This window comes from Staurois parvus, unplaced genomic scaffold, assembly GCF_062004578.1.
Source record: "Staurois parvus isolate SC_StPar_1 unplaced genomic scaffold, SC_StPar_1.0 ptg000132l, whole genome shotgun sequence".
NCBI classification, from domain to species: domain Eukaryota; kingdom Metazoa; phylum Chordata; class Amphibia; order Anura; family Ranidae; genus Staurois; species Staurois parvus.
In genome coordinates this window covers 6,408,301-6,429,991 of record NW_028317928.1, presented here as the reverse complement: position 1 = coordinate 6,429,991, position 21,691 = coordinate 6,408,301, and the positions used below count along the sequence as shown (strand labels likewise).

General features: G+C 43.7%; 1 protein-coding gene across 1 annotated transcript; it reads right to left on the bottom strand.

Moving 5' to 3' along the window:
- Positions 1–3,893: 3,893 nt before the first annotated feature.
- On the bottom strand, positions 3,894–18,284 carry LOC149466240 (uncharacterized). Its single transcript, XM_089672687.1, has 8 exons — positions 18,210–18,284; positions 16,970–17,171; positions 15,736–15,834; positions 12,807–12,878; positions 10,652–10,723; positions 7,941–7,985; positions 6,265–6,348; positions 3,894–5,228 (listed from the first exon to the last, which is right to left on the bottom strand). Exons 2-8 carry the CDS (start codon positions 17,151–17,153, stop codon positions 4,849–4,851), a joined length of 936 nt encoding a protein of 311 aa, XP_089528813.1. The 5' UTR covers positions 17,154–17,171; positions 18,210–18,284; the 3' UTR covers positions 3,894–4,848.
- Between the last annotated feature and the right edge of the window lie 3,407 nt (positions 18,285–21,691).

Sequence of the window (21,691 nt, the reverse complement as noted above, 5' to 3'; positions counted from 1 at the left end):
TTTTCCTCCCTGCACTGTGAATGTTTACATGTTATGTGCAATTAAAGCATGGCAACATCTAATGTTTGTGTAGTATTATGTTCAGTAGACTGTGTTCTTCTATTGCTGTGACTTAGATGATGTTCAGAGCACATTTTATGCCCAATTCATGCAAAACTCCACGTAATCCGAAGGGGTTCACATACTTTTTCTTGCAACTGTATGAACAAAATAAATAATTACACAAACATTATTGATGATATACTGGAGAGGAACTCTAAGGACATGGGGTTGCTAAATACTGAGACCAGAGCTATTAGAAAACAGCTGGAGATGCAAGAATTAGCTATTGAAAGTATGAGTGCTGCTCTGACAGGTTTGTGTGAGATGACAGAGGATTATGAATGTTGTACTTGGATATATAATACCACAATGACTGTTCCAGATTATTATGAAATAATAAAGCAACACAGGGAACAGGTAGATGGTTTGATGGAAGAAGCTAGAGCTATAGGAAAAGATGGATGGACTCCTTTTGATTGGTTAGGATCAGGATTTGGTTCCTTCTTTTCATGGATGAAAGGTATCGCTGTAAGCATAGTCATGATATTGTTTTTTGTTTTATCTTTATATCTATGTTTTAAATGCTCATTATATTGCATTGCTAGAGCTACCAAGCCGCAAAATACAAATGAAGGTTATCTGGCTATGTACAAAAAGATGAATGAAGTAAAGAATTGAGATCATGTTCATGATCTTAGAGGGGATTGAAAGGATCTAGATAACTTCCATTTTGTATTATGTACGCCATTTTAAGTATTAAGTATTAAGTTAGCTTTTTGTAGAGATATTAGAAGTTTAATGAAACTGTTTTTGGTTGTTCAAGGATGTATCAACAGAAGCTAACACGACCCTGACAATGTCTTTGTCTGTCTGTTTTCCCTAAAAGTTAGCCAAAACAATTTGTACCAAGAAATGTATATGTTATGTTTCATGTAGTTAGCTCATGATGGAAAGTTACAAGTTACAGTTTTGAAACTCGCTCCCCCCTCCCTTATTATTATCTGTAGTCTATATAATCTTATTAATGTCTAATAAACTTTGAACATCTCTGAACATAAGCTGTCGTGATTTCCGTGTTCAAGGGGTGTTCCCAGAATTCTGCTGATAAACCAGGAATCTCTCCACAGATCGGGGGTCTCTGAGGGGAAAAGAAAATCATTCCTTTCACTTACGAGACCCTGGGCAGGTCTGGGTCCAATTTGTGGTAGAGACTGGTTTTGTTCAGCCATGCTTGAGCGAGTAATAACAGGTCTGTGCTGCCCTTTGGTGTCTGGCTTAATGAGCACAACACTGAACGTCCCAGCGTTTGTCAACGATTTGCCGTTAAGTGATGCAAACCCGCTGAACCACGTTCATGAGGAGCCGGTACAGGGGGCCATGAATCAGTATGGACCTGGCAGCAGCGTGAGCAGACGACAGAGGCACATGGTGGCGGTGGAGGCAGCAGTATTCGGAAGCCATACGCAGGCCTAGGTTAAAAAGCGGAAGCCGTCAGCAGCGTGAGCAGACGACAGAGGCACATGGCGCAGGGTGGCGGTGGATGCAGCAGTATTCGGAAGCCAAACACAGGCCTCGGTTAAAAAGCGGAAGCCGTCAGCAGCGTGAGCAGACGACAGAGGCACATGGCGCAGGGTGGCGGTGGAGGCAGCAGCAATGGAAGGCCATACAGCACCCTATCACAAAATGGAACCCACCAACAGTGTAAGGAGACCTGAAAGTGGCACATGGCAGAGTCTGGCGATGAAGTCAGCAGCAATGGGAGGCCGTACAGGGACCCATGACACACTCTGGACCTGGCAGCAGCAAGAGGAGGCGGTACAGGGGCCCATGGCAGAGTGGCGAAGCGTAAGCAGCTTAAATTGAAGGCCATACAGAGGCCTATGTTAAAAAGTCCCCACAGCAGCAGCGTGGGGAGACGACAAATAGCCTCCTCATGCTGCTGCCAGGTCCAGAGTGTGTCATGGGTCCCTGTACGGCCTCCCATTGCTGCTGTCTCCATCGCCACACTCTGCCATGTGCCACTTTCAGGTCTCCTCACACTGCTGGTGGGTTCCATTTTGTCATAGGGTGCTGGCAGATTACGGGCCTCCCATTGCTTCTGCCAGGCCCGTAATCTGCCATGGGCCCCCGTACCGACTCCTCATGCTGCTGCCAGGCCCGTAATCTGTCATGGGCCCCTGTACCGCCTCCTCATGCTATTGCCAGGTCCAGAGTGTGTCATGGGTCCCTGTACGGCCTCCCATTGCTGCTGTCTCCATCGCCACACTCTGCCATGTGCCACTTTCAGGTCTCCTCACACTGCTGGTGGGTTCCCTTTTGTCATAGGGTGCTGGCAGATTACGGGCCTCCCATTGCTGCTGCCAGGCCCCTAATCTGCCATGGGCCCCCGTACCGACTCCTCATGCTGCTGCCAGGCCCGTAATCTGTCATGGGCCCCTGTATCGCCTCCTCATGCTGCTGCCAGGTCCAGAGTGTGTCATGGGTCCCTGTACGGCCTCCCATTGCTGCTGTCTCCATTGCCACACTCTGCCATGTGCCACTTTCAGGTCTCCTCACACTGCTGGTGGGTTCCACTTTGTCATAGGGTGCTGGCAGATTACGGGCCTCCCATTGCTGCTGCCAGTCCCGTAATCTGCCATGGGCCCCCGTACCGCCTCCTCATGCTGCTGCCAGGCCCGTAATCTGTCATGGGCCCCTGTACCGCCTCCTCATGCTGCTGCCAGGTCCAGAGTGTGTCATGGGTCCCTGTACGGCCTCCCATTGCTGCTGTCTCCATCGCCACACTCTGCCATGTGCCACTTTCAGGTCTCCTCACACTGCTGGTGGGTTCCATTTTGTCATAGGGTGCTGGCAGATTACGGGCCTCCCATTGCTGCTGCCAGGCCCGTAATCTGCCATGGGCCCCCGTACCGCCTCCTCATGCTGCTGCCAGGCCCGTAATCTGTCATGGGCCCCTGTACCGCCTCCTCATGCTGCTGCCAGGTCCAGCCTCCCATTGCTGCTGTCTCCATCGCCACACTCTGCCATGTGCCACTTTCAGGTCTCCTCACACTCTGGTTTTGGCCCCGTGACTGCCCAAATGAGTGAAGTGTGCGGTGATTCTAAGATCGACGGCACTCATCTGCATGTCATACTGACTGACAGTATTATTTCTCTTCCCCAGCAGACTCCAAGGGCATTTAAATTAAAGGTACAGTGTTCTGCACTAATATAAAGGCTCTCTGAAGCCTAGAAACACCCTTTTTATAAGTTAAATTCGCAGCGAATATATTCGACTCGAATCGAATTTATTCCTCGAATTCGCCGAATCAGCCGAATCGAATTTTTGAATAATTCGCTCATCTCTAATGTTCATATTTAGATTATTATTATTATTAGGGCTTTTTTCAGTGGGAATGGGGGGAATGCAGTTCTGGCACCTCCAGCTCTGAATTACCGGTATGTATGGAAGGGACAAGCATGAAGAGTTTTTCCCAAAAGATAATAGAACGAGCGATTTTCTTGTAATTAGTATAGTATTTGTTTGAAAAAAATAGAGTGACCAAGACTGCATGCTCAGAAATTAAAGAATACCTTACAATACAATACATGACATCACTTCCGAAGTTGTATTCTGTCTTACGAGAGTTTTTGTAATTAGTAACCTCTTTATTTTCAATACTAGAATGCAAAAAAAAAAGGATGATCATTCGAATACACTATCTGTAATGCATATATTATAACATTTAGAAAATATTGAATAGTAGAAAAATAAAACAAAACAAAACAAAAAAAAAAGATACTCTCGGTTGCTGCTAATCACTGCTGTACATTCCCACACTAAATAAATATTAGAGGTCCAAACAACAACAGACATTTTACTCTTTATTGGAAAGCAATTGATTCACAGTTGATTTACATTACATTGCCAGTCATCCCAATGGTGGCGGTACATCTCTTAAGTTGCAAACAGACAGAGGACAGCAGAGCAGAGAGCCAGGTCAAGGAGGAGCCCATACTTTTTAGGGTTTTGCCAGAGTCTTACGTCCCAAGCCAAAGGAATATGAGTAGCCCAATGCGTCTTGCACCTCTCTTTCCTTGCTTTTCCCACAATGGAAGCTTCACAGAAGTTGGAGCCTCAAAGATTACATGTTTCCATGCCTTGGTCATTGCACTGTTTCCTATGACCAACCAACCACAGGTGGACACCTGCCAGACTATTTCTATAGTGCTTTTTTACCTAAGATGCCCCACAATGGCAAGGACAAGGCTTACACTTCCAACTATCTATAGTACACCCAACTCACTACTCTGGAGTCCTCCAGCAGCTACCTAGGCACTTATACTGCCTTCTCTTCACTGCAGGGTTCCCAATCCTAACTATGGTGACATTTAGTGGCCAATTTTGGGAAACTACACTGGGTACTTCTGTCCCACAGAACCATTTCTTTTAACAAATATAACTAAATATTAACAAATTGTGAAGAGACGTTCACCAACCCATATTCCCTTTCGATGCTAAAATCATGTATGGTCCTATTTAGTAAGTTCAATAACTGATTAGTCTTTGCTAGTGCTGCAGTGCTGCTGTAGACAGGTACAACTTATGTAAGAGGATTTATTTGATCTGTGTATCATCTGAGGCCAGTCACGTCACTGGGTATATATAAGGGTTTACAACCACTTTAATGCTTGGTAATTGGAGGTGCGCAAGAGAATAAAGAGAAGGTAGCCTCTAAGAGTTTCATTTTTGGAAGATGATAAAAAGAGCCTTTGAAGAATACAAGAGGTGCATGGATTTTAAAGAATCAGCTTATTTACACTGATTTAAAACTCACAAACAAAAAAACGTTTTTGGTCACAATTCTCATCATTCCACTTTCCATCATCCCACATTTCCACGCAATGCTCTTTGCCAGCAACATTGTTGGGTTCACCAGGGCGCCAGTTGAAGTATTTGATGGCTTCTCCAGACAGGTCTCTAAAATCACCCTTTTTCTGTATGTCATTTATACCCATGAATGTGTGCTTATTGACCTGCTTGCGGAGAGACAAGATGGCTTGGTTTTCTTCATGGTTCCGGGGTACGGCCAACTGACCTCCACCATCGACACAGCTGGTTCTGGCTTCAGAATAAATGGCTTCAACACCATTTATAATATAGAATTTGTTACCACTTCTAGAGATGTCTTTTGTAAATGAAAGAGCTGTAACAGTGGGAAGAAAAGGACAAAAAGATATTTCCATCACAAGACTTCATGGAATACATAGCAGAAAGTAAGATCTGCCACTTTTTATTAAGTTAAAGGGATCCTGTAGGTGGACAACTGTGGCAGCCATTGATGATCTTTTTAAAAAACTGTCATTTAGAGGGCTTAGCTACTTAAAATCCAGATGTCTAAACTGTAGCCTCAGCAGAAGCTCGTGTTCATCTAAAGATGTACTCCAGGACATCTAAAAATCCTCCTTTGCTGACCAATGAAACATTTGCTTCCACATTGGGGCTGTATTTTGTTTGCTTACAATATTCTTGATTGATACTTACTACGTGCTTATATACTTATGAACCTGTTTATGTGCCTCTGCTCACCCTGTAGGTGGGCTAAGTCTTTATGTTCTTGTTTTTGTATATTTCTTTTTTCATTAAAAATATCGAAATATAAAAATCCTCCCTTGCAGTGGGGTGCACTCGTGCAGAAGGGTTAAATGCATGTTTGTGACTAGTAGACTTGATAAAGCATTTTTACTAACCTGATTCTTCACTCTTGCAGGCTCCTGCACTACTAGAGCAGTCCCTGCAGCCTCTTCTTTCCTATGATTCTGTGGTCTAAGGCCTTTTGACTTCAACAAGACTAATGCAGGGACAAAACCTCTGCAGTGGACATGAGGACACTAAGAAACAGTCCACTCCCAGACCATGGGGGAGTGAAGGATTGGGTAAGTAAAAATGCTTGCCTGCTTATCACTGCATATGAATGTTTTTAGGTTTCCTGGAGTTGGGCTGTAGGGTTGTTGCACTCATTTTGAGCATTTACTGTATAATATTGGCTCAGTAGACTGCTCCTGACTATGAGCTGTGGACTGCTTCAGCAGCATAGGTTGGACTTCCAATCCTTTTAGCTCTCCTTCTCCCAATGAAGAGTCCAAAGCAACCATTTCTTCTACTTACCTACCCATTGGCCCAAAACACGAGATATACATTACCCAAGTGATAGCAACCCCCGTATAAAGCATCCAGCTAACCTTTTCCCTGATTCTCAAGGTCTGATTGTAGATCTCTTATCCGTCTATCCATACCAGCCATTTGCAATTTAAGAGTTTTGATTGCTAAGGAAAGAGTTGACATAATTAAGGTGAGTGTATCACAAGTGTCACATGCTAAATATTTTTTTTTTCTTTATTCAATATGCACAGGACTAAAAATTTAAATATATTTCTGCTTCTTTTTGTCTTTTTCGTCAGGAGACATTGGAAATTGAAAGGAAACCTTTCATTCCAGTGTTTGGAGTTGGCACCATGAGAAAATAACATGCCTCTAATTGACCAATGGCTAAAACAAAGGAGATTTTCCACCATATTACCCAAAGCAGAAACCTTCTATAGACAAGTCTGGTCTACCGAACACTGACTAAGTTCAACTATTCCATTTGACTTTAGTGGTTCCCAAGATTAACCACTGTATGGACTGCATGTGTTCCTGGGGTGTTACCAGCAGTGGAAGTATAAATCCACCTTCCAGTTTAGTTTATTTATCCCTGAACACAGTTATAGATACTAATCGATAGTTGCTTTGGTCGGTTAATGGTCCACCAAAATTAGAAGAAAGGTCCTTGTACCCAAGATCTGCCATGCTTGTGAATATATGACCCCCAGAGGGGCACTCATGATCTCCTCAGCAGTAGACAGGGAGGCCACAGTAACTCAGAAAGAATGATAGCAACTGCTGGAGAGAAAAAGGAGATGTTGCTGGTCCAAAGTCCCACCCAAAAAGAGGAACATGCAGGGTGCAAAGTTGCAATAATCCGATTGAAAGAGAGGCAATTCAAGTACAGTGTGCGCTCGGGACATGCAGTAAGCGCTTAGTTTGTGAAGGCACACTAGGCACCATAGGGGGAAGGCATCAACAACTCCAATCACTGGAAGGCACTTGTTAGAGCCTGGTTCTGAACCTGGACCTTCTGCGATAAGTGGCAATGTTTCTTCTTGCTGAGCCACCTGGAATGCTGGACAGCTCCCTTGACATCTATATGGATGATCCTACCTTGACCTTGTTTGTCATGAACCTTGAACCCCTTGCTCCTCCCATGAACTTCCTGATATAAGCCATGTCTCTGCACTTCCTGTTTGCCAGATTATTGTGCTCTCCAGCCAGTATCTTGCGCCTTGTCTTCTGTTATTAGCCATATTTTGCTACCACTCATACTCATTATTGACCCTTGGCTTGTTCTCGACTACGCTTCTGCCTGATCCCAACCTGCGACTGCTCATTACTGACCTTGGCTTGTTTACTGACCATGCTTCCGTTTGATCCTTACCTGCTTATACGCTACTGGACCTCCGCTTGCTCACCTCCTGATAGAGTGATTCTGAGGACCGCGACCTGGTGCTAACATGCAGCAAAATCCATCTCCACCATCAGGAGCTCTGGTGAACACCAGTTGGTACCTAAACTTGCCTGTGTACCTATCCTGCTGGTTTCAGGTGAGCCTTTCCACTGCTATAGCAACTGGTCTTTGAGCCTGACCCCTGATCGTAACCACTACTCAGACCACTTTTTACAGGTGTGTAGACGTGCTTCAATGCACATATAAAAAAGCATACCAGATAGATGTGAACCTGGCCTAACAGTTTAACTTTAGTACTGAATTAATTTAATGACATATGTAATTATGTAAGCAAGAAATTACATGGCAGGTTACCTGGAGCCGCACTGTCTCCCATTTCCCCTTTTGGTCCTGGTGGTCCTGTCAGTTACAGAACATATTTAACGAAAGTTAATTAAACAAAACCCATAAAGTTAAAACTTTATATAAAATGCACAGAAGAAGGTCAAAATAAATTGTAGCCTATGAATATCTGTTGGTCACAGAACTTTAATTTAAACAAAGGCATCTATGACCGTCTGTCTGTTTACTGTCCACTCATGGATGTGTGAGGGTGTCTAGGCACTCCTGTACATACAGCCCAATAACTGTATATCTGCAGTGTGAGATCCAGGGCCTTTTTTCAGCAGGAACGCAGGGGAGCGCAGATTTGGCACCTCCAACACTGAATGTATATAATCGCAAGGGGTGCTGGAGGGTCTATTGATGTTGTCTGCTGGGGAATCTATTGTTGCTGGAGAGGATCTATTTTTGCAAGGGGGTCTATTGTTGCTGGGGATGTCTATTGCTGCTAGTGGAACTATTGTTGTTGGTGGTGGGTCTTATGTTGCTGGAGGTCAGTCATTGCTGGGAGGGATCAGGTCACAGGTCAGATGCAATACTTTGGCAAATCACAGCATGTATAAAAAGAACGATAAAAACAAGCGCTAGATGTCAATAGGAAGAAAAGGCTAGCTGCTGGCATGAGAAGTGAACCTCTACAACTTCAAAACTAAGAACAATCAATAAAATGCAGCGCTAATTGCCAGAATAAAATTCCAAATATGAGACATAAATATGAATTAAGAACAAAAAATATATAAAGTTCATGCAGGATAAATGTGACTTCTGTGATGCTTCAAAAGATGATACAGCAGAATAATCGTGACTCTTGTGGTAGTGAGACTGGGTGTAGATTGCACTAACCGGATGCATAAGGAGAATATGCATGGAGTATTTAAGACCTACTCCTGGTGCTCTGGATGTGAGACACTGGAAGGGTAGTCGTCATCTTAAATCTCGCCACTAGATGTCATGTATCCCAAATCAATGGAAAGGCTCAATGGATATCAGCATCAGCCACCAGGGGGATCATCCCAATCATCAAACAGCAATGAGCAGGAAACAATGAGAACCTTCAAAAGGCCGGGGCTCCGATAATAAAAAGAGCCCCAGACCAGAAGCTGAGCCTTTGTAGCTGCAAACACTGTGGCTCAATTCAACCTAAAACTTCTAGAGAAGCACAGAAATCAGTTCAAGTCCAGTCTCAGCATTCTGCTCCCCCACTCAGTGTACCTGCTCTGTGTTACATTAGAGATTAAAAGGCTGGCAGATGAGCTGGAAAAAGGGAGCATGAGCAGCTGAGCTGCTAATTCACTAATGGACGGGGGAAACAGGAGGAGCTGAAATGCTTAGTCACTGCCAGGAGGAGGAGGAGGAGGAGGAGCGAGATGATCCCCTTGGTGGCTGATGCTGATATCCATTGATTTGGGATACATGACATCTAGTGCCACAAGAGTGACGATTATTCTGCTGTATCATCTTTTGACGCATCACAGAAGTCACATTTATCCTGCATGAACTTTATATATTTTTTGTTCTTAATTCATATTTATGTCTCATATTTGGAATTTAAATCACAGCATGTGATGACGTCACAAGGGGGCAGGGTGAACCCTGCCCCCTTGTGATGTCATGACATTATTTAAGAACTGTCATCGAGGGCGCAGCTGTCAGATGGTGAGAGCCAGCGTCGTGAGTGGAGCGCTTTTTTTCTTTTTTTAGGGCATTGTGATTGACATTGGATCTACTCTGAGGGACATTTTTTTATTATTTTTAATAAAGGACTTGTCAAAGACTGTTTACTGTCTTTTTTTTACACTTACACTTTTTTTTGTGAATGGGTAGCAGTACCACATACTCATTCACATGGCAGAGGGGCGGGATCTTGGGGACCCCCCTTTTAAAAGGGGCTTTAAAATTCCGATAAGCCCTCCACCCGCAGGCTCCCACAATCACATGCCACGGTTGTGAGGAAGAGGCCCTTGTCCCCATCAACATGGGGAGAAGGTGCTTTGGGTGGGAGCCTCCCCTGCCCCAAAGCACCCCCCATGTTGAGAGTATGTAGCCCGGTATGGTTGAGGAAGGGGGGGCACTCGCTCGTCCCCCCTTTTCCTGACCTGCCAGGCTGCATGTTCGGATAAGGGTCTGGTATGGATATTTTCTTAAATTTTGGACTGGGGGTTCCCCTCAAAATCCATACCAGACCCAAAGGGCTTGGTATGAATGGGAGGACGGACCTCAGGCCATTTTGTTTCTAATTGTCAGGCAATGTGGACATTTTTTTTACATTCAGCTGACAGCTGAAATATGAGTGACTTCTTCACTACTAAAATATTGCATGATTTCATAATATAACTCATGCCATATTTTAGTAACTGAGCGGTATCCTACCTCATACTCAGACGCAGTAAGATATATTGTTCATGTTCGAAGTTCAGGGTCAAACATTCTGTAGGTTCGGATGTTTGACCACAAACTGAACAAGGGGTGTTGGGCCCATTACTAGTTGAGTGTGTAAGTCACGCTAACCTTCCCTTGCTCTATACAAAGCAAAAGGTTTTTTTGCTGGAGTTGGGAGTTTGAGTTGCAGCAGTTTGAGTTTGGGGAGATACCATTAACGGAAGCTTGGCTTGAAATGCAGACCAGAGAAAAAAAAAAAGTGCAAATTTTTTTTCATGTACACAAACAATATGTTCCTTATTTACCTGAAGGCCCGCTGATTCCTCTTTCTCCTTTTTGGCCTGTTGGTCCTGCAACCCCTGGGGGACCAGTTGCTCCTAAAAAGCCATGTAACACATTGACCGAATGAATACAAGTTAGAACAACATATAGAATTGTATTTATACAGTGGTCTATTTAGGTTTCGTGCTGCCCTAGGGAACACAAAAATTGGCTCCCCCCATGGAGAGACCCTGACACCGACCAACACCTCTCTCCCCCACAAAGAGAGCCTGACATTGACCAACAACACCCCAACCCCCCACCCTCACCCAAGAGAGACTTCCACTACCACCTTCCCCCATACACTGGCAACCCCACCCCGGCAAAAGTTAAGACACTCACCTTCACAGCTCTGGACATCCCCAGGAACAAGAGTCAGACACCATCAAGCAGCCCACAGCCTCTCTCAGATCCCACCTGGTCCCCCTGCTGCATGTGTCCCTTCTTCCATCCATTCTTTCGGGGGGCAGCACTGCCCCCCTGAAAAATGCTGCTTCCCCCCTGAAAAATGCCGCCCTAGGCAAATGCCTTGTTTGTCTTGCGGTAAATACACCCTTGTATTTATATACAAGGATATATAAAAGCATTGCTAAAGTAGTGTTGTATTACCCGCTTAGGAGTCACTAGAAAATTGGGGTCCCCCTCTAGTCCTGCACAGCCAGGCATCACCTATCTTTACAGAGGCTTGCATCTAGAGTCAGAGATCAATCCTTGAGCTTTGTTTTTGTTGTTTTATTTAGGGGATTTGAACTCGGATAGGGTTAGGTGTCTACAGGATGCCCAAGGAAACTGATAAACTGAGGATAACTTCCTGGAACTATTTACAAGCCTTCTCTGCAGCAATGTCTTTGTTGGAGAGCTAGCCAGTGTCTCCTTAGTGTACCCCCCCAGATCCTAGATGAACTCCTCTTCTTCACCCAGAAATCTGGAGGTATCCTTGAACAGGGGATCTGGTGCTTGGTACTTTAAAAATGAACAGTCCCAAACAGGCAGCGAATCTGGTTTCCCACCAGAGTGCTCCTTCCCCTATTTCTCCTGACGGTGCAGGGGTACTCACTCAGATTCTCTCCTGTACTGCTAGTGGGTTGGTGGCTGCTACCAGGCCTTTCCAGCTGGGCTGCTTCTTCACTGCCATACAGGTGGTCCAGTGAAATTCTGAGCTTCTCCCTTTCTAGCTCCAGGCCTGCTGGCAGGCCCCATCCCATTGATCCTCCTTGCAGCCTCCTGCCTTCAGCCTCACATCTTTCTGGCCCGTTTCCAACCTCCTGTCGGGGATTGGCCAGGATCCTTCAAGAGTACAAGCCAGCCACTCCTCAGATCCACCCACTATCTTTAGGGACTTCCTCCAAAGTCCTAGAGCAGGGGGAAATTCCAGCGGGGCTAGCCTGCAGAGCCTCTCAGCTCCTGACCACAATTTTGAGCTTCTGGCTATTACACCCAGGCTGCTACTCAGCCTTCCTCACTGACAATCAAGAGTCTAGCTCCCCCTAGCTAAACTAGGAGGATGCTACAGTAGTATTTACCAAAATATTTTAAAAGTAAACTTCAAATCCTAGGTCCCCATAGCAAACATTGGCTGATCCCATCCACACCTCTAACTGTAGTTAGCAGGCCAGCATACTATGTTTCAGATCTAACGATAGCCACCTTTAAAACATTATCCTTAGAATAAGCCCTCCATGAACATCGGGTCTATATTGCAGACCTAGGAATAGCCTCCATTCATTATCTTTCCCCAAATATTAATAATAATAAAAATAATAAACAAAACTATAAGTGTAATCACCCAAAGAAAAGTCATCCTTTCACCCTTGAAAGTGCACACAGCAAAAAACCTTTTCTATAAAACCTGTATGCAATACCCTATTAAATATAGGTTCCAAATGGCCAATGTTGCAGATCAAAATATAGCCCCCATTTACTATAATATGCCTAATAAGAGCTCTCGTAAACATTGATGCCCAAGGGCCTATTTTGCAGACCTTTACAATGAACCTCCTTACACCTAGGCACCCTATTCTGCAAACCTAGTTATATCAGTTCACATTCAGCTATGTTGTATATATTCCTCTCTGTTTAAAGTCTTACAAATAATTCATGCAGAGAGGGTTTACTTTGGCGTGCAAGGTTCTCAGTTACCTTGTGCCCCGTTGGCTCCTCTTTCCCCTTTTTCTCCAGATGGTCCAGCAATTCCCTGTAATCCAGGAAGGCCTAATTCAAGAAAGAGTAAAAGCTTTAGTTTAATCTGCTTAGTTTTTGACTTCCCTGGTTCCTCCTTCATCCCCCAACATGTTTCAAACAGGACGTCCAGGTTCATAGTGTAGATAAACCAGCACCTCATAAGCCCTCAAAAGAACCCTCCAGTTGCTCAAGCAGCAGGAAGGAAGAGACCTTTTACATGTTGACTCTACCCTGTTTGGGAACCACCACTCATTTTATTAAGATCAGAGCGAATGTGTTCATCACTAATAAAATTCAAAATTTTAGACAACAATGGTCCATTCTGAAAGTACACATTATAAGCTATATGCAAATGTAAAATGATATGTCCTACTTGTAAAGAACTACCTAGGGGCTGAAAAAAAGGTTATCTGGACTCCCCCACTCATACATTGGTGTCAGAAATTTTAACTATGACCCAGCCAAATCAAGGAAGACAAAACCCTTGCAAGAATTACGTTAGAAATCGTGCTGCAGCAAATTGCACATGTTAAGACACTGACATTCACATTCATTACATATGATTTCAGGTGCGATTCCAATTCGCAAATTGCACCTGAAATCGCACCATGTGACCAGGCACTTAAACAGAAAGATAAAGAGAAACATTGTTTCATTTTGTATCTTTCTGTTTATTCATCTACAGATCAAAGTGATGAACTTCAATCTGTAGATTAAGTCATTTATAGGCAACCTGTCAAGTAAAAAAAAAACCCTGTCAAAAAATAAAAGTCAGCAGCTACAAAAACGGTAGCTGCTGACTTATAAAAAACAGCCACTTACCTGTCCTGCGGTGTGTCCCACATAGCCCGTTTCACTGGCCATCCTGTATTCCAGGAGGTCAGCATCTTCATTGGGCTTGCGGCTTCACAGCCAGGTGCCCACCTCACATGCGCGAGTAGCGCTGCGCTTCATGAATGGTCCTGTAGTCTTCTGGGACCTGTCACGTGTCCCAAAAACAGGGAAGGAGGACACCTTCGCGATCGGACCTGAAGTGGGAGCAGGTACCTGTCAAATTCAGGTACCCGCTCCCCGCCCTCCAAAGGTGCCAATCCTTAATGGGGAGCGGGGGAGCAGTCCTTAAAGAGGAAACTTCCCTTTTGGGTAGAGCTCCGCTTTAAGTTAAACCCCTTATTAACCCCTAATTTACTCTAATCAGCCCTTATTAGCTCATTATTCTCCTTCTCCATTGAATTATTTTCCTGCAGATTTTTTTTATGTCTATTCCTATTTTATAATCTATTAATAATTACAACTTTTTTGTTTGCTTTATTAATATATTTACACATTTACGCAAAAAAGCCCAAAACTTAAAAAAAAAATGTATTTCATTTGTAAAAAAACTTTTGAATGCTTTGTACCAGAAACATAATTTTAGTGTCATTTTATACAGGGAAATTAGAAAATAAAATGCACACTTTATGTCACAGCATTTATTTTTTACCACTTGCCTACTGGGCACTTTCACCCCCTTCCTGCCCAGGCCAATTTTTAGATTTCAGTGCTGTCGCACTTTGAATGACAATTGCGCGGTCATGCAGCACTGTACCCATATGAAATTGTTATAATTTTTGTGAGACAGATCAAGCTTTCTTTTGGTGGTATTTAATCATCTGTTTTATTTTTTGCTAAACAAACCAAAAACAACCGAGAATTGTGGAAAAAAAAAACGTTTTATTTCTTAGTTTGTGTTATAAAAATGTTTAATAAGTAATTTTTCTCCTTCACTGATGTGCACTAATGAGGCTACAGTGATGGGCACTGATGAGGAGGTGCTGGTAGGTGGCACTGATGGGCATTGACAGGCATCCTTGATGGGCACTGAAAGGCATCACTCATATATGGCACTGATAGGCGGCACTGATAGGCATCACTGATGGGCACTGATAGGTGGCACTGTTGGTGGCATTGATATTTGGCACTGAAAGGCAGCTCAGATGGGCACTGATATGTAGAATTGATGTGCACTGGTAGGCACTAATATATGGTATTGATGGGTACTGACAGGTGGCATTGATGGACACTGACAGGTGGCACTGATGGGGCTACACTGATCATCAGGGCACTGATCATCAGTGTACATATCCCCTCTGAGGAATGCCGATTTACTGTCTCTCCTCTCATCACGAGGTATCAGCATGACGGATCGTGAGGAGAGGAATGGTGATAACCGGCATTTCCTTATTTACATGCAATCAGCTATGATTGGACACAGCTGATCACATGACCAAGCCGACGTCATCGGCTCTTTCTGCTGATCGGTGATGAGCTGTGTCCCAGGGACACCGCAGACCACAGATTGCCGTGCTGCACGCCCCGGGGGCCCGCACGTGCGATTAGAGTGGGAGGATGTCATATGACATCCTCCCAGAAGGAGAGAACTGCCGCGCTCCCGTCATTTCCTTATATGGCGGGCGGGATGCAGTTAAATTAACACTGTTCAAAAAAAGAAGTGCTTTTATTTGGTTTTGTTACATTTATTTGTCTAAGGATTGTGAAAAAAATATAATTGTTGCAAGACAATATTCACGAAAAAGAAAGCCTTGTTTGTCCTTAAACAATAATGCTGCTGACTGCTGAAGGTTAAACAAAACTGTTGCCGGCAGGTTTTGGTAATTGGTATCGACGAGTAAAAAAAAAAAAAGTATCGGTACTCGTACCTGCTGTAAAAAAAGTGGTATCGGTGCATCCCTAATATTTTCCTATTACTGAATTTATTGCCATAATGCTAACTATTTCACGTTTCATCTGTTTTCGGCTAAAGAAGACAAGAACAACAACCATAGCATGGAGTCAACACTTGAACTGGCAGGAAATCTATTTTCTTCTTCTACAGTTCAGGGTTTACCTGAAGCTCCTCTGTCTCCTCTTTCTCCCTTTGGTCCTGCTGGCCCTTGCTCTCCTGTAGGTCCAGTTTGTCCAGTTTCCCCTGGTGGTCCAGGCAGACCTAGTTATGGAATACATTTTAAGAGATAAAAGTGGACCTCTCATCAGATATATTTTTTCAAACAGGGAAGTAACTACTGATCATGGGACCTCATAGCAACAATTTCATGAGGCCCACCAGAAAACTTTTGATGGGGCCTCTCCCAGCTTCCTAATATACAACATTTATTTTGCAGCAAAATTTAATCCACATTTATTTTTGTACAATAAAATAAAAAAGAAAAGGTAGTGTTGAGTAAATAGATACCAATATGTCAGGCCCGCATGCTCCTGCTAAAGGGCCAGAAATATTGAAACTCAACATTATCAATGGGTAATGCTTTAAATGCCTTCACAGCTCATCAGTTTATTACCCATAAATGTGGGACTTTGTTGAGTCTGCCTTCCATGAGCACATAAATGTGATCAGGCAGTTCTACAGATGTCCAAATCACTTTCAGACAAAAGCCCAGAGCCCAAACCATTTAACCCCTTCAGAATTTGGATGTACTAAACACATCTGAAGGTTAAATTATGTATTTTTTAAAGAACTACAAACAACTCTCAATTTTTAACTGAGGAGACACTCTAGATCTCTCTGGATTTCTTACAGCCTGAAGGAGACTACATTAGTTATACAGAGTTAATTTCAATGCTGGCCGGGATGACCAGAGTCTCTAAGGACAATGAACCTACATTACTAATACAGGCAATCAAACTCCTCTTACTGCACACTTGCAAAAGGGAACTCTAATTAGAAAAAACAATTCTGAGGCCTCTCCTTGTACTTTTGACATCAAATCTTCTTGATTGGAAATGTCACAGGAGCAAAGGGTCACAGCAACTTCTTCGATCCTTAAAGATTTTGTACTGAATCTGTGATATCTTCACATAGTCAGATTTTCATGCTCTAAAGCCCCTTTAACAGGGCCCTGTTCCATCCCCAGGTCCCAAAGCAGCTGTTTGAGCTGCTGTGGCTATTGGTAAGAGTGAGCCTGCGAAATAACAAGTTGGTGTAATACTTCCAAGGGAAATCAGGGGAATCCCAGCTCTTTGGAACCTGTTGAAGTATTGGGATATTGTTGCTGGGAAATCCTTTGTTTGTTTGAAGTATTGGGATACAGATCTTTAACGGTATTAAAATTGTGTGTTTTTACCTGGTTCACCCTTTTCCCCCTTCGTTCCATTTATTCCATTCGTGCCTGGTAGACCATCCTTTCCGGGAGCTCCACATGTGATGATTGAGTAGGCATTCTCATCGGGGTCTTGGCATATTTGTACTCCTGGAGTCACCAAAGCCACGTGGAGAAAAAGTAAACCAAGAGCCTTCACAATTGACATATTCCAAATACAGCTGGTCTGTAGGGGAGAAACAAGCATTCGCTGTAATAGTAACAGCAGATAAATTAATTTGCTACTCTGGGACACCTAGGCCTACTCTGGGACACCTAGGCCTACTCTGGGACACCTAGGCCTACTCTGGGACACCTAGCTCTACTCTGGGACATCTAGCTCTACTCTAGGACATCTAGCTCTACTCTAGGACATCTAGAACGACTCTATGACATCTAGAACGACTCTAGGATATCTAGGCCTACTCTAAGACATCTAGGTTAACTCTAGGACATCTAGGTCTACTCTGGGACATCTAGGAATACTCCAGGACATCTTTGGCTACTCTAAGACATCTAGAACCATTCTTGGACATCTAGGATTACTCTAGGACTACTCTAGCACATTTAGGGATATTTTAGGACATCTAGGGCAGGCAATGTCTCCCCTGATGCTTACATTCACATCCTGTTTGCTCCCCTGCCATACTGTTCACCCACCCAGGCAAAGTGAAATACCTGGTACTTCTGTTGTAGGAGAGTATAAGGCTCGCTACTCCCTTGGAATGGGAAAAGCACATGTTGACTTTAAGCCAATTTCAAATTAACTCAACCTAAAAAATCTCAACCTAACTCATTTAAAATATCAATAAACTAAAATAAATTGCAGTAGATGTAAACACAATCACATATATATAATGTTAAATTTTAACATGACAATGTCATTTTATAAGTTATTACCAATCCTTTCAAGTCAGCAACTTTCAATAAAATACCTCTGGTGATCCTGCCATATTAGTCTTTGTTTAGGCATTTTCTGTTAAGGGTGACAACACTCTGTCCCTGTCTCCATGCTCCTGAGTCACCCTATCACACGGGCTTCCAACAGACCACGGTCCACTCTTGTCACCATGTGGAAACCTATCCTGAGAAAATGTCATGCAGCCATTGTTGGGGTGCATGTTGACGTGGCTACGAAGAGGCTATAGGAATTATTCTTTGTTATACGTGCATAGAAAAGGATTCATATAAATATAATTCAAATAGTCCCAGTAATTGTACTCACCGATTTATGCACTTAGAAATCTGAATCAGGTGTAATGCAATAGCTCCAACTTGCCTTTATATATACTGATGATATTGGCTTGCTTGCATAATCTAGCTAAACAAAAGACTGTTAACAAGCAGTATGTACAAATACAACATGCAAATACTCCCTAGAGGATGACATTTCCTTTAGAACTATTGAGTCCTTGTAATGAGTAGTGCACCCATTTCCAGGAATGTGTGCAAGAACAACAAAAGTGAAAATTGTTCTGCTCTCATACAATGAATGGATGGCATTATGCAAGTAAAGTAAATCAGCATAGGTAACTAGAAACATCTGGACACAGAATACATTGTATGTGTAGCGATCAAGCAAAGATACATTTTCAGTCCAGTAGCTAAACTTTAAAACCCATTAAGCGGTTATTTGTGGCTTCGGCTGTCGATCAATGGGTCCCAACCTCACCTCCCACCCTCTTCTGACCCATCAAACTAAGCTTTTTTCCCGTTACCTAGTAAGGTCAGATATACTCACCTAAGTACCTCCAGGTTCCTCACCACCACTGTTCCTAGAGGAATGCAAATCCAGCTGCATGATGGAGGCCAAGATCACCGGTCCCCTGTGATGACATCATCCTCTTCTGGATCCTGGGAGGACATACTGGACATCCAAAGGGAAATGTCAATGTCATGAAGCCACTAAAGAACCCAAGTGGACAGTAGACAGAAGAGAAGGCTTGAGGCTGCTGCATCACATGGCCTAAAGTAAGTAAAAAGGGAATTTTACTTTTTTTTTTTTTATCCAGTTATTGGATAGAGGAGAGTGGAAGGAAGGGGGAAAAAGTTGGCAATACACCAGTATAAAATTTACAAAAAAACATGATTGTTACTTATCAGTGGAAAGCCTGAGTCTGGCAAAAATGCCTTGATGAAACTACATCAAATGGTTCAATTCCCATCAAAGGTTTCCCCATCATGTCAGAGGTCCCCCCCATCACTTCAGAGTCCCCCTTCATGTCAGAGTCACCCCTTCATATCAGAGGCCCCTCACCCATTAACGTCCCCCTGTACATCAAAGACCCCCTATACATGAGTCCCCTATCACATCAAAGCCTCCCCACCACATCAGAGTCCCCCATCACCTCAGACCCCCCAACACACAGCCCCCCTTTCACATCAAAGCCCTACTTTTTAGCTGCAACAGAGGTCAGGAGGTGGAGCAGGTCTAGAGGAGGTGGACTTCCTTTGTGTTCTGAATGGGGATGGCCCTGCACTGTCCAGGAGTCATGCATTGCATGGTGTGAGTGAGCTGGCCGCAATCACCACAGCCAGCAACCAATGATGCTGCACGTCCTGGCCATAGAGGTCATTGGTTCTTATGGTGCTGGCAGCTGGCCTGCATGCAACATGGAAACTCATGGTGCCAATCCAGGGCAAACTGGGTCTTGTGTTTGTGGCACTCTGGGGAACTGAGGTGGCACCTTGGTTGAGAAACACTGGTTTAAAGGAGGTACAAAAAATGTTTCCTGAGGAACTGGCAGGTCTTACAGTTCATGTGAACTGTAGCACTATGTGCTAGGCAGAAGGCAAAGAAGTAGGCAACAACATATTAACTGTATATACATTGTGACAGTGCGGTATCCTGCCACGGTCTAAATCAAGGTTATAACCCAGGGTTCTCAACTAAACAGGTTGAGGGGCTCCAGGCAGTTTGCTTAATGCAGAGGAAACTGGTTTGTCAGTTTCCTAGTTGGTACGTAAAGCCAGTTTTGGGACGTGGGGCCTGGAGATTTCGAAGTGATTTGGGAGGGATGAAATCTCCAATCCTGGGTCCATGTTTTCAGAACCCAAAGCACACTAATTGCACAGGTGTATGTAGGCCTTTATGTAGAGGCCAAACCAGTGTTCTAGGCTCCACCCCGGCAGATAGGAGGTTGTTGCCCAGGAGTCATGAGGGCTCCACCTAGGAGAGGTGGAAGCCAGAGCAGCAAGGGGCTGCCAGCTGTATACCTGAGAGAGCCAGGAAACTGAATCTTTGTTTCGTTTTTATTGATGGTGGATACCCCTGCGTGAGAAACCCATATTGTATGGAACTTTCTTTTAAACAAAATTGAGCAAAAAAGGCCTTTAAAAAGATGAAAAGCGAGTGGCTGTTGCTTCAAAAGCTCTACCCGTGATGCTAGTTCCCAAAACATCTATACACAAAGTAGTGGTGAGCAATATGTATTACAACTTAGGTATTGTCCATTCGGGTTGCTACACTGCTCACTTAAATTGTTCCAAAAAAAATAAAAGAGATGAAGCACAGAAATATCTTGTGCTTTTGTTTTTTAAATTCCTTAACATTAAGGAACTGAAAGCAAATGTCACTCAAGTCAAATCAGTGCCCAATCAGTCGCAGCCATGGGGCAATGTCATTACCCAAGAATGACCATGTGGTTATATTAGGTCATTGAGGTCATGCCTGCCCCACAGTAACACAACAAAGGAGCAGGGATGCACATGACATCATCAACCTAATATGGCCACATGGCAACATTTGGACAATGTCATTGACCAAATACAGTAACGCTTAAAAGCTTGGATCCCCTTGGAGAATTGGTGATATACGGGATGTACCATTTTTAAAGAAAACATGAGTGAGCAGGAAAAGACATTTTTTTTTTCTGTTTATGGGATTCCTATTCTGTAACTGTGGGTCATAACAGAATGGCCCAATCATAAAACAAAACATGGCAACAAGTAATCTAATGAAATGTTAAAGTCTGCATCCCCTTAGTTCTTAATACTGTGTATTGCCCCTTTAGCATCAATGACAGTGTGCAGTCTTCTGTAATAGTTGTCTATGAGGCCCCGAATTCTTGCAGGTGGTAGAGCTGCCCATTCGTCTTGGCAAAATGCCTCCAGGTCATGCAAACTCTTTGCATGAGCCTCACTTTTGAGAATTCCCCAGAGTGGCTCGATGATATTAAGGTCAGGGGACTGCGATAGCCACTCCAGGACCTTTACTTTTTCTGCTGTAACCAGTGGAGGGTCAACTAGGCCTTGTGCTTAGGGTCATTGTCATGCTGGAAAGTCCAAGAGTATTGTATGTGCAGCTTTTGTGCAGAATGCAAGTTGTCTACAAGTATTTTCTGATAACACACTGAATCTTGCCATAATTTTTCACAAGATTCCCCATGCCTTTCGAGCTCACCCCCCAAAACATCAGTGAGCCACCACCATGCTTCACAGTGGGGATGGTATTCTTGTCGCTTTAAGTATTGTTGACCCCTCTCCAAACATAGCGCTTATGGTTGTGACCATAAGGCTCTATTTGGTCTTATCACTCCAGATTACAGTGTGCCAGAAGCTGTGGAGTATGTCAAGGTGTTGTCAGGCATATTATAACAGGCTTTTTTGTGGCTTTGGTGCAGTAAAGGCTTCTTTCTGGCAACCCAACCATACATCTCATTTTTGTTCAAGGTTTGCCGTATTGTGCTTCTTGAAACAACCATGCAG

Excerpts from the sequence above, each read along its gene's own strand:
- LOC149466240 (XM_089672687.1), bottom strand. The coding sequence starts at position 17,153 with ATGTCAATTGTGAAGGCTCTTGGTTTACTTTTTCTCCACGTGGCTTTG. Across the intron at positions 10,724-12,806 it reads AGGAGCCAACGGGGCACAAG|GAGCAACTGGTCCCCCAGGG; the intron begins GTAACTGAGAAC and ends ATGGCTTTTTAG. Across the intron at positions 6,349-7,940 it reads GGGAGACAGTGCGGCTCCAG|CAATCAAAACTCTTAAATTG; the intron begins GTAACCTGCCAT and ends CTCTTTCCTTAG.